This window comes from Rhinolophus sinicus, linkage group LG06, assembly GCF_036562045.2.
Source record: "Rhinolophus sinicus isolate RSC01 linkage group LG06, ASM3656204v1, whole genome shotgun sequence".
NCBI classification, from domain to species: Eukaryota; Metazoa; Chordata; class Mammalia; order Chiroptera; family Rhinolophidae; genus Rhinolophus; species Rhinolophus sinicus.
In genome coordinates this window covers 49,045,344-49,058,126 of record NC_133756.1, presented here as the reverse complement: position 1 = coordinate 49,058,126, position 12,783 = coordinate 49,045,344, and the positions used below count along the sequence as shown (strand labels likewise).

At 33.4% G+C, this 12,783-nt stretch overlaps 1 protein-coding gene across 7 annotated transcripts in view; it reads left to right on the top strand.

The window, feature by feature from the left end:
* COL24A1 (collagen type XXIV alpha 1 chain) overlaps positions 1-12,783 on the top strand; it is a 308,258-nt gene that overhangs the window by 57,000 nt on the left and 238,475 nt on the right. For all 7 annotated transcript variants that reach the window (XM_074335081.1, XM_074335082.1, XM_019751779.2 and 4 more), the window contains 3 exons: positions 3,096-3,140; positions 7,344-7,397; positions 8,572-8,616. In XM_074335081.1, coding sequence (XP_074191182.1) covers positions 3,096-3,140; positions 7,344-7,397; positions 8,572-8,616 — 144 coding nt within the window. The remainder of the gene's footprint in view (positions 1-3,095; positions 3,141-7,343; positions 7,398-8,571; positions 8,617-12,783) is intronic.

The window sequence follows — 12,783 nt, the reverse complement described above, 5'->3', positions numbered from 1 at the left end:
GCTGTAATATAACTTTGTCTCATGGAGACAGGCACTGATTCAAAGTAGCTCTGAGTAGCTTAGCAGCATTAGTTTATAGACTGTTTACTGTACTTTACTAGGACTGCTACTCATCTCGTCTCTGAATCTTTTTGTGTTGCTTTTTCTCTGACAACTTTCTTTCTCAGTATAGTTTCTGCTTACTCTAAATTTTGTACTTATACTTTGACATTCTTGCAGTATCTCATTGCCCCTACTCTTTCTCTTAACCTTTCTTCATGACTTTCCATCTTCAGCACCCTATTGGTAAGTACCTGAATCAACCTTCCTCCCTCCCTCCCACTCTTCTTTTCTCTCTCTCTCTCTCTCTCTCTCTCTCTCTCTCGCTCTCGCTCTCGCTCTCGCTCTCGCTCTCGCTCTCGCTCTCTCGCTCTCTCGCTCTCTCGCTCTTTTGTTTTTTAATTAAACTTAATAAAAGAGAATTTGACTGGCCCAGCTTGTTCCTATTTAAACGAACTTCTTTGTTTCAAATGACCTTACAGGTCTCTGGCCAGACTTTGTATTGGCCTCCCTTTGATCAGGTGCCATCTCTTGTGGCTGAAGTGGTGTAGAAGTGAGCTCATGAAAAAAAGGTCATGACTATTTGGTGCTGCCCCCTTATCAGAGTCTCTGGATGATAGAGAATCCCTTCAGAGGGAATTGTACATACAGAAGATACCATGATTAAAATGTCTAATTCACTATTATAAAGTGCTTCAGGGAAAGTAAGCTAACGAAGAAGTTGTACCACCACTGCATTCTGTTGAACCATGGACTAGGGAGGGAAGAAAATCGGGTGTTGGCCAAAGAAAGGGAAGTATGTAGCTGGACTCAAGGGTTCACAGAAATAAGAATACATAAGTAAATAAATAAACACATACTTAAAAAAGAAAAAGAAATAGGCTTATTGCAGAGAGTTTTCCTACCTATGTGCCTCTCACCCTGGCTCCTCATTCTTCATCTTCCTGACACTCTCCTAGAAATTTTGAGCTCCCACCATCTTAGAGCTGCTTTTTCACCCCAGGGAGCCACCGCCACTGTCTTAATGCTGAGGACATTTCTTATTTCCTATTATTAAAAAGTGAAAAAAACTTAGCTTTATGAATATTTTTGTTTGTAGAATCCTGTATAACAACTGGACAACTGAAAACAATATATCTCATGTTTTGTAACTAGGCTGATCTTTCATATATATATATATATATATATATATATATATATATATATTTAGCAAAATTGAGTTAAGACACTGGGTATTTTAGATGCTATTGGTAAATGTGTAGCTTTAGTAATACTGTGATTTTATGAAATATAACTCCTTTTGTTGATTTGTCTCGGTGGTCTATAATTAATGTTTGAGCATATTGATGAGAATGAGGACAGCCAGTATTTGAGTCTGAACAACTATAGCATATAAAGTAATTAGAAGAGCAGGTTACTCAATTCTTGAGACATCTATCAAACCAACATGATTCCACCTTATTACTCACATGGCTTTGGTCAAATTATTTCACTTCTCAGAGCTCAGTTTTCTTATCTGTAAAATGGGAAAAATGCCTACTTCATAAGATTGCCATAAAATTAATTAACTGAGGTATTTGGAAGGGGTTGGCACAATGTGTGGCCAAATGAAGTTTCTTTGTTCTTCCTTCCTTTCCCCACTTCCCTTTTTCCATTCTTTCTCATTGTCACTTTTCTGATCTCTTGCTAATAAATCACCTAATCACAAAAGAAGCAAACTCCGAGAGGATAGGCCTTTACCTCTGCCCTCTTCTTTTTTCCTTCTGTTACTTCTTTGTTACTAATATGCCCACATATAACATATAGAGAACACAAAAATCTTTGCCTCTAAACTTGCTTTCTTACTTTTTCCAGTCTTCTCCCTGGTTCCCAAAAGACCTCTCTACTTGAACATTTTACTGTTTAGTATAACATCTCAAAAGCTGCTTAAAGCATTTCCTTATTTTTCAAATAGGCACCTCTTCTAATTTCCCCATCATCTAACCAAAGCATCATTTCTTCTCTAATTCATTAATCCGAGTTGATATACCCTGAGCGATTAATCCTGAATAACTCTTTTCACTGCGTTACTCTGTATTCTGAAACCTCAAAAACTTTTCTTCTGTTATAACTTCCAATATATTAATTGGAAGTTTTTGATATGTGTATGCTATCATTTATTTCAGGTTTTTGAATTATAATTTGCCTAAAATCTTCTGAGTTTCTTAAAAAAAAAGGGATTTTTTTCTTCTGTTTTTACATATGCCAAAATATACTAAGTGTAGGTTGATTTACTGATTGTTGATTAGAGCTGTACAAGTAAGCACCAAGGTGTTCCTTTATTCCTTTCTTCTTGTCCTTTCCTTTAGCTTCCTTCATTTTGCTCATAGAAGCAGCCCTTTCTAGAGGCAAAAGGATATTATGTATTTTATAGGGTGCTAATGATAGAAATTAAGATTTCATTTGGATTCCATTATTTGGATTTTTTTTAACGATTTTTTTTTAATTGAGATACTATAATTGACATATAGCATTTGTTACTAATTTCTTATGCAGGTTTGTAAAACCACTTTTGCTAGACCTATAAGCAGGCTCTTTACATTCATCTCAACTTATTCATGGAGTATTATGACAGTGATTTGAATTAGAGAAACTGTGTGGATGTGGTCTAGTTTTTCAATAATTACAAGCAGATTTTGTCTGAGGGCATTTTGTTTCAGCATTAATGAAACTAAAACCAATTTTTACAAAGCTTTAGCAAAATTAAGCAGATCCATTGCTAGATGCTATCCTTTTATAAAAGATGCTGTTTTTCTCTAGTTTATACTATGCTACCGTTATAGTTGGTAATAGTAATTCATTCAAATAATACTGAAAAATAATTAAGAATATTAATAACAATTTATTGCTTAGTAAAAATTAAATTCTTATTAAATTTATTAAATAAATTAGTAAGAATTACATTTGTATTGATGAGGGAACCAAAAGTTGGGATAAAATACAACTTAGAACTTGTGTTTAGTTATTTGGCTTATATGGGTTTACTTTTCATAGCATTTCTTCACTTTATCTTCCAGGGCCTCAAAGGACATCCAGGACCTCCAGGACTCCGAGGTGAACAAGTAAGTACTTCCTTTATAAAACTTGTATCTTTTCTAGTGAAAAAGATACCCCTTAGGGAACTTCATTGAGATTATTTTTTCCCACTTACTATTTCAATTTTTCTTCTCAATGATTTTCATTGTTTACTACAGGATGAACTTTTAATTGATTATCTGTTACAGTTTTGATGTTTTTTCTTTTTCTTTTTCATGTTTCAAACTGACTGTCACTATTTGCCTAGTATGCTCCAGAGCAGCAGTTCTTAAACTTTGTGGTTCATAAGCCCCTTTGTGAATCTTATAAATGCTATGACTACTTTCCTTAGAAAATATACTTACCATGCACATGCGCGCACCATGCACACACACACACACACACACACACACACACACACCTGATTTTTTTTGTACAATTTCAAGGGCTTGCCAGTTCACTAAATCCTATCCATAGCAATTAGTGCCCTGACCCTTGCATGAGGGAGTGCAAATAAATTTTAACAAAAATCCAAATTGGAATGGTACATATGCTGTTGTTCATTATATACATATGCATGTATTTAAAACTCAAAATAATTTTGGAACTGCAGTATTTAGTTTTTAATCATGTTAGTCCTCTCTCCCACAAGAAAATATTATATCATTATGTCATAGGAAAAAATAAAGTCATATATCTTGTTTCCAATGCAGTGTGTACTAGGCTAGTATGAACAAAGCAGTAGAAAGGGTAGGAGATTAGAAATTAACTAGGTGACAGATACCTTATTGGAGACTCAGCAGAGAACCTCAGAAAACCCTGAAGGGAACTCTAGAAAGAAATGTGATGGGGATTGGCCTTGAGGGAAAGATAAATTGAGAAATACAGCCAATTTTGCATTTCATTCATGTTAAATGGGACAGCACACTCTTTTCAGTCCCTGAGACACAATTTTTCAAGAAGTCTAGTTACTAGACTTGGCAGCCAAACTGATGTATGTTTCTGTAACAGGTGCAATCTCAGTTTCCTGAAGATTAAAGAAGTGTTGAAAAGCATTTGAACATTTGTGGGTAAAAATCAGAAGGGTGGGAGGGATTAGTCCTTGGGTAGAAAAAAATATTCCTAGAATACTGCTTTGGCTGAAAAGTGTGAATTCCAATGGGAAAAAAAAGTGGTATTTTTACAAGTAAATAAAAAAATCGATCTTGTGTCAGTACTGACCAATTCTCTCACAATGGCTCTAGAACCTAGTTCTGTTAATGTACATGTCACGGTTCTGAAAGAGGTATTTTTTGTAAAGGAGTCTCAAATCAATGTTAAAGGTTGGAAAATGTATTTTGAAGTCAGTTCTTACTTTCTATTCTATTTATTTCCAGGGGAAAAAAGGCAAAATTGGTGATAACTGAGGAACAACTAAAAATCATTTTGTATTTTAACTGTGAATACATTGTGGATATTAAGAAGAACATAACGAATTTGCTAAGAGACATTCACTTCTGGATAATTTTTAAACATCTGTAAATTGGTCAGCAAACATTTGGAAAAGTATTTATATCATCTATGCAAGCTCTAGTTATAAGAGCTATCATTTACTGAGCTATTAGTTGCCACACTGTATTTCTACTGTTAATGATAATACAATTTCTAGTGGTATAACCATTTATTGACTATTTAAATATGTTTACATTTATTGACTATTTCCATTTATTGACTATTTCCATGTTTCCATAATTTAATGCTTAGCAACACTAAGAATTATTGCAGTTACCTCCACTTTAAATATATTTCTACACATTATTCTGTTTACTCCATGCTATAATCCTATGACCTGTGTGTTGTTATTCTATTTTCCTAATGAGAAAACTGAGATATAGGGAGGATTCCAGGTAGCACTGCTGGGACCCTCATGAAGTCTGACTGACTCAGAGTATGTGCTTTGATGCTTAGAGTGGGAAGTGGTATTGGGGCAGGCTTCCTATTTTAATTCCTCCAGGGGCTATCAAATATAACTCTGTATCTAAATTCCTCCATCCAATATACAGGTTTAAGTGAGCCAACTTTTTTTTTTTTTTAACCATTTTTAAGTGCAGCTTGAATTGAGTCACAGTGTTCGTTTTGAGCTTCTTTTGTGCTTCTGTGGTTGTCTCAGTGATTTTAGGGTGTGGTTTCCTTAGAATATGTTTATGCCATATAAGATTATGCTGAAGGCTTAGTTGTTTACTGATCTTCCACGTACAGCAGAACTTAGCCATCAAATGGAGTTCTTTGTGTATTTCTCTGTGCAGCTGGAATGTGTTAGATCTCTACATATTGCCTTCACACCCTCTGTGAAAGTCCATTCAAAATCAGATTTCATTTATGTAACAGATTGCTTTTTAATTGGGGTCAGTTAACCTAATTTGGCTAGGAAAGGAATGAAAGAGATGGTGGTTGGCATTAGCCAGATAATAACCTACAGAATAAAAACAGCCTCTTTAATTTGTTTCATTCCTTTCTATTGGCATATTTAAATATAAGGTTTTATGAACGTCTGGATAGAGGCCTGTGCATTTTAGAACTGGATGGGACATAACAGAAACAGTTGTAAATAGATTAGACCAAATATCATAAATTAGAGTGTTTTCCCTAGAATACTATTGGAAGTTATTTGTACTTCAAACCTACAATAAGGAGGCAGCTTTGAAGAGTTAGATTTGCTCATTTAAGTTCTGGCTTCCCACTTACTAATTGAGTGACTTTACACTGGTGACAAACACTTTATGTTTCATCTTTCTCATCCGTAAACTAGGGATAATGTTACCTACCTTATAGGGTTTGAGCAGATTAAATAAGATAATATATATATAAAATACTTGAAATACTCCCTGCCACATGATAGTTGCTCAATAAATGTTACTATAGGAATAACATATCATATATTATATATAATAATATATTTAGTACACAAATATGGTTTCTGAAATTCATACGATATAATGTCTTCACTTGTAGACAAGATTGGAAAATAAAGAAGTGCTTGGTAAATGGTAATTGTTGTACCAGGGGAAGGAAGGGAAAGAGGAAGGAGAGAAATGAGACAGAATAAAATTGAGAGATGGATTCTGAGAAAAATGGAGAGAAAGATATATTAGGGGTCTGCATATGTAATAGAATGGGAGGGCAAAAACTTTCAACTATGATCCTCTATTTGCCCTTTTTTTGGTCTTTTCTTTGCCTAGATTTTTTCAAGTTTTAGCAGTTTTGTAGTGTTTCTATACTTAAAAGGGAGGTAACACCCATCAGTCTACTTCAGAGCAGATGGGAAAGGGCTAGTATCTTGTATTATCTCTTTTACAAATAAGGAGGAAATGAATTTTACATAATAAATGAGGAATCTGTGAAATTTACCAGGGCAGTCATCATTTGAGGTAAAGTTAAGGCAGCTGAGCACACATTCGTCTGCCACTTCCTTACTTCAAGAATTAATTGACCTAAAATCTGAATAAACTGATGAATGAATGAGTGAATGAATGAATAATGTATCAGTGAAAGAAAGTGAAAACAAATGAAGGTATTTCTCCATCCAATTCTGCAGCACGTTTCCTTTCTTATGCCTCTGAGTCTCCATACATCAGCCTTCTTTGAGCGAACCTTGTTTTAAATCAAGAATATAAAAGTTATAATTTCAAAATGAGTTGACCATTCAATGTTACTATGTGAATTTTTAGATAGACCTATGTCATGATACAGGTATTCATTCACCACTTAATATTCATTTACTTAATCAGACTTGCTGTAAGAAAAAGTTTGCCTTAGGAAGGTTCAAGAGGTCAGTATTGAAGTTCACTGTCCCTTTTAGTCGTATAGGGTTTGTGCTCAGACAATTAAGAAGAGTTACAGGATGACAGACACAAGAAGGAATTCAGTCCAAAAAGATAGTGGTCAGTAAGAAATGTACGAACTCTTTCTCTAGAATTAATGTCTTTATGTAGCACTGGAATTTTTCCGTGGTAGATTTACCATCATTAATAATCGGTGTGTCATTTATGGCCCGAATCTAACAGTTTTATTTAATTTTATCTAGTAATTTTGGCTCATTTTCATTTCAAATAGGTGATTTCAATCAGATAAGCAATGTGCAGGACCCTCTGCATTTTTATGGGGGAAAAAACTCTTTCCAAATTTGGGTATTACGAATGCAGCAGATTTGTTTCCTTGGGCTTCTTTTGACTTTGTTGTATTGTTTTATTTATTTTACTTTTCAATTTCAGGGAATTCCAGGATTCACTGGTAATATTGGTTCACGTGGTTATCCTGGCAGGCAGGTGAGGTAACTATATTTAAACTCCTTTTTTGTTCGTCTTCACTAATATGTTGTACTGATTTTGAGAGTAAATGATAATTTACTCAAATGATAATTTATTTGTATTAAATAATGAATTACTCATAGCAAAATAATTTCAAAATCAAAATTGTAAACGTCCGTTAAAAATTTTACTGCCGAAGGATTTGCTTAAAATGGGAGTGGGGCTTTCAAACCTCTTTGATGTGACATACCTTCAAAATTAAAATGCCTAAGGGTCTAATAAAATCTTAAAACAGCCCTCCTGATGATTTTACAATACTGCCAGTGACTAAAATAGAGTAATGGTAAGAGTTAAGACTCTGCATAATAAACATCATTTTAAAACAACACAGTTACAAAACCTTGGGACACAGTTGGCAGTGCTACATATACCACTACTGAAAAGTTTTATCTAAACCGAATTTAAGTCTATGTAATCTGTTTTGAAAATTCATTGTAATCATTTCATATTTATTTCCCTCTAATTTCTAATTTTCTCTAACTACTTTATGTAGACTAATAATAAATTTCCTTTCCTAGGCTTTCATTAATTGATTACTTACTCTTGAAATTATTCATTTAGCATACTAGAAAACTTCATTTATAATATACTTTTTATTTTCAAGAATCAGGGAAATGAAAATCCCCCAAAAAATATATTGCTAACAAAATTTCATTTTTAGGCCTTTAAAAATACAGTGGAGGGTATTGCGTATTAGAGTCTTACTGCCAAGTAATGATTGTGTTACCTGAAAAATATAAAATATACTGTAAATACTCAATGACCTGATGTAAAAAAATGTGCTTATTATAAAAATTATTGGAATATGTTTTAGATGTTAATCAGACATGTTTTAAAAGAACAATTTTCCAATGAGAAATAACGAAAAATTATTGTTGTACCTGACAATGTGTGCTAATCTACTTTATTTTGATATCTAAAATATATTTGTGTATAGACTATATACAGTGCCTTTTTTGGTTCTGAAATTCTAAAATTCCTTGAATGTATGAGTCTTCATTTAGTATACAGAGTTTTGAATTTTGTACTTGTGAAAGTGATACCTCTTTATATTCCCTTTATATTAATCTATTTATCAACAATTCTTTAAAACGTGCTGCAGTACGATGATGTTGTCTTTTGTTCACACTAGGGTTCAGCTGGACCAGAAGGTAATCCAGGTCCTAAAGGTGTACGAGTAAGTAAGCATTTTTCCTCATTTTGTTGAGTATGCTTGCATAAAAGTAGAACAAAATATACAAAATACTTATCATTTTTATACTTTTGTAGGAACTTTAAATGTAATGAAAGTTTAGCCTGAAAAGAATTACACGTGTTTAATAGATATTTTCACTGTTAAGGCCACAGAAAGTAGTCTTATAGGAGTAGATTTTACATCATCCTTTGAGAGCTTCCTCATTTACATCACTTTGCTAGCTCCTGGAAAAATGTCTACTGTGTTAGAATATGCTCTATAAACATTAGTATTATTCATATGTAAATGTATATAGATATAGACCTAAGAAATCATGATGAAAAAATGAAGAGGCAATAAACATTCATATTAGATTAAGGTTGAGTTAATATTATGATACAAAAACTATCTGGAGAGGAGAAATATATGTAAAGAAGGAAATAAGTTTATCATATCAAGAACATACCTTTGTACTTCCAAACCATTGAAAGAGTTTTAGCTACTTTTAATCATTGGGGGTAAAAAGAAAAAAAATTACTGTGATATGTTATATAGTGTGCCACAAATTAAAATCAAAACTAGTTACTAGTTCTAGAAAAATTAGTAAAAGTATACCAAAATTTTTGTTTTTAAAAAATCTCTATTTATAATGGTCAGTTATTTTCCAGAATCTACATCTGTGCCTTATATTATCTAAAATACCTTCTTAAAATAAGCAAAGCATAAAGTATTTAAACAGTATGTACTACAATGATGCTTTAAATTTTTAAAATTCTTAAACGTTTTCAAATACTTGCATATACATTTTCTTCTTTTACTTTGCCATTACTCCCGTAAACTGGGAGAACAGGTATATTGTCTCCAGTTTATAGATTAGAAAATAGTAAGCTAAGGAATTTATGCGATTTGGCAAAGTCATAGCTGGCTAAAACTAGAACCATGGTCTTCTCAGCTTTAGCTCTGTACTCTTTCCACTACCCCACGCTATCTCTACCCTTGCATTGAGTGACTATATTATGGGGAAAAGTAATGTGTTTTCTTATTACAAGGAGCTGCACCAAAAGCATATGTTGACTTGGATTTAGAAGCAAGAAGAGATTAGAGGTCAAGAACATGGGCTTTGGAGTTAGGCCGGCTTTTTTATTTTTATTTTTTTCTTAACCCCTCATTTACTAGCTTTGTGACTTTAGATATCATTCATCTCTTCTGTGCTTCATTTTTTTATCTTATTAAATAGTAGTAATGAAATTTACCTTTCAGGTAGTTATGAGAACTACCTGAGCTTAATCTTAATATTCTTAACACACAGTGCCTAGCACATAGAATGCTCTTGTTAGGTAGCTCATTATTATTGAACTTGGGAGTTTCTTTTGTGCATCAGCTAATAACTCCAAACTGTACTGTGCAGTTTTTTATTACTGTAATTTCTCATCTTGCTTCAGTGAGTCCTATAACTTTTCTATGTGTTCTTCTATATATTATTTTTGTACTATATTATACATCCTTTTTTGTTGCTTTTTACCTCATTTGTATTGAAATTTAGTGTCTAGGTTGTAACCCTTTTTAAGTTGTATTTTTAGTTTTGATGACCATCTTCATAAAACCTATTTTTTTTAAATTATGTAATCTTTTTATGATTGATTTAATTCTTTAATTTCTTTTGGGAGAGCAGGAGGAAACTTATCTAGGTTTCACATTCACAAAGGTTTTCAAATGTAGACTTTTGACATTAACTCCAAATGTGGTTAAAAAGACAAAAACCACAAAAACATACTGACAAGATTATAACATGTTTTTCATTTAATTTGTGTTCTGTTATTGGACTACATACCACATGCTATGTATTATAAGTTAATATTTTTATAAATCATGTGATAAATTATCTTTTTACTTGTATTGTTATTTGACTGCATTTTTTGGTGTTAAAATAATTACTTTTTAAATTGTAAGTCTTTAAAACAGGCCATCAATTTGTAACAGACCCTCTTTTGGCATTTCTTTGTGTAATAAATAATATGCTAGGTGCCTCAAAAAAGATGTGTGGAGGGCTTCTCCTAACATTTTCGTGGTTCTGCTGGTGACAAAATTACTTCCAGCTCAACATACAGCCTTCAGTCCAAAAAGCAAAATACATTATTTGCAGTCCATATGCATTATTTGTATTTTTTATGTTCTTTGTTTCATTACACACTAACCTCTAGTTTAGTGGTGGTGTTTTGAGAATGACCACAACAGCCCTGTGTCCTGTCTTTGGTGGGTGCTCCTGACATTTTATTTTAGCATAATAATGATCAAGAAACCTTTATGAAACACCTATGTAATTATTCACAGTATTGTTCCCTTTAAAATATTTTCTTGTAAAATGTTATGCTTTGCACCCTGTATAGAATTTGTTGAATAGAGGTCTGACTTTTCATCTTCTTGGTACTCAATTGATTATTTAGTTCACTGATAAATGTATACCAGTTAGGGCATCTGTGTCTTTATTTATAAGCAAAACTCCAGTTCAGTTGTATCTATTAAAACAAGTTAACTGTTTTTAAACTTGAAGCCATCTGTAGCTGACAATTTTGAACATACATGCAACAGCTTGTCATCATAACCTTAAATGTTTGGTATTAGAAATATTTTGATGCCTTATTTTAAAATAAACCTTCCTTATCCTCTAGATGCTTGGCTTTCAAGCAAATAAATTATAGGTGTTTCACTTATTAAAGTTAAGTAGACGGAAACTAGTTCTTTCTCATTATTCCCTTTGTTTTTTGCACGTTCATACAATCTGTAGAACATAGGGAATTTTAAAGGTGTTTTTCCTTGTCAGACAAAACTACCGTTCCTTCAATGGCAACACCAAAGTAGCTTTCACCCTCAGGAACTAAATCCCTCACAAGGTTCTTATTTAAGGCAACTTAGAAATGATTCCTGAGACATTTACTTAAAAAGAAAATTGTGGTACAATATGAATAACATAAAATCTGCCATATAAAGTGTACAGTTTAGTGGTAGTTCAGGCTACTATAACAAAAATACCATAGACCGGATGGCTTGAACAATAAATATTTATATCTCACAATGCTGGAGTCTGGGAAGTCCAAGATCAAGGTCCTGGGAGATCCGGTGTCTGGTGAAGGCCCACTTCATGGCTTGTAGACAGCCACCTTCTCACTGTATCCTCATATGGCCAAGAAAGTAATCATCTCTCTCAAATAAGCATCATCTCTCTCAATTACTTCTTATAAGTGCATTAATCCCATTCATGAGGGCTCTACCCTCATGACCTAATCACCTTCCAAAGGCCCTACCTCCAAATACCATCATATTGGGGATTTGGCTTCAACATATGAATTTTGAGGGGACACAAATGTTCAGTTCATAGCAGGCAGCATTAAGTACATTCACATTGTTTGCAGCCATCACCATCATCCATCTCTAGCACCTTGTTTATCTTCCCAAACTGAAACTCCAAACCCATTAAACAATAATTCCCGTTCTCCCTCCACCCCCTAGCCCCTAGCAACCATTCTACTTTGTGTCTCTATGAATTTGACTACTCTATGTACTTCATTTATGTGGAATCATACATTACCTATCCTTTTGTGGCTAGCTTACTTCACGTAGCATGATTGTCTTCAAGGTTAATCCATATTGTAGCGTGTGCCAGAATTTCCTTCCTTTTTAAGGCTGAATAATATTTCATGGTATGAATATACGCCATTTTGTTTGCCTATTCATCTGTTGAGCATTGCTTCCACCTTTTGGCTATTGCGAATAATGCTGCTATACTGTACAAATGACATTTACTTTTTTAAAACCTGAATTCTCTCTTAATGTATATTATTATGGAAGAATTTCCTCTGAAAGATCACCCATTCTCTGATTCAAATAAGTAGCCTTTTCTTTGGAATTTAGTCAAAATGGCCTCCTGCATCTCTCTTCCAAATATTTTTGTATTTCGGCTTTTCTTTGTATCCATAAAAGTCATTCTTTTTCTCCCATCTCCATTTTAACCTCTTTATCTGGTTCAGTGATATTTTTTGTTTTCTTCTCAGAGCTCTAGTCTACCCTTCAATCTGATTCACCTTCCAATCTCGTGTCTCTCTATGAGCTTTCTATGAGTCTCACATTTCCAGTTCCCTGCCAAGATAATTACATTTGAATGTCTCATCATCA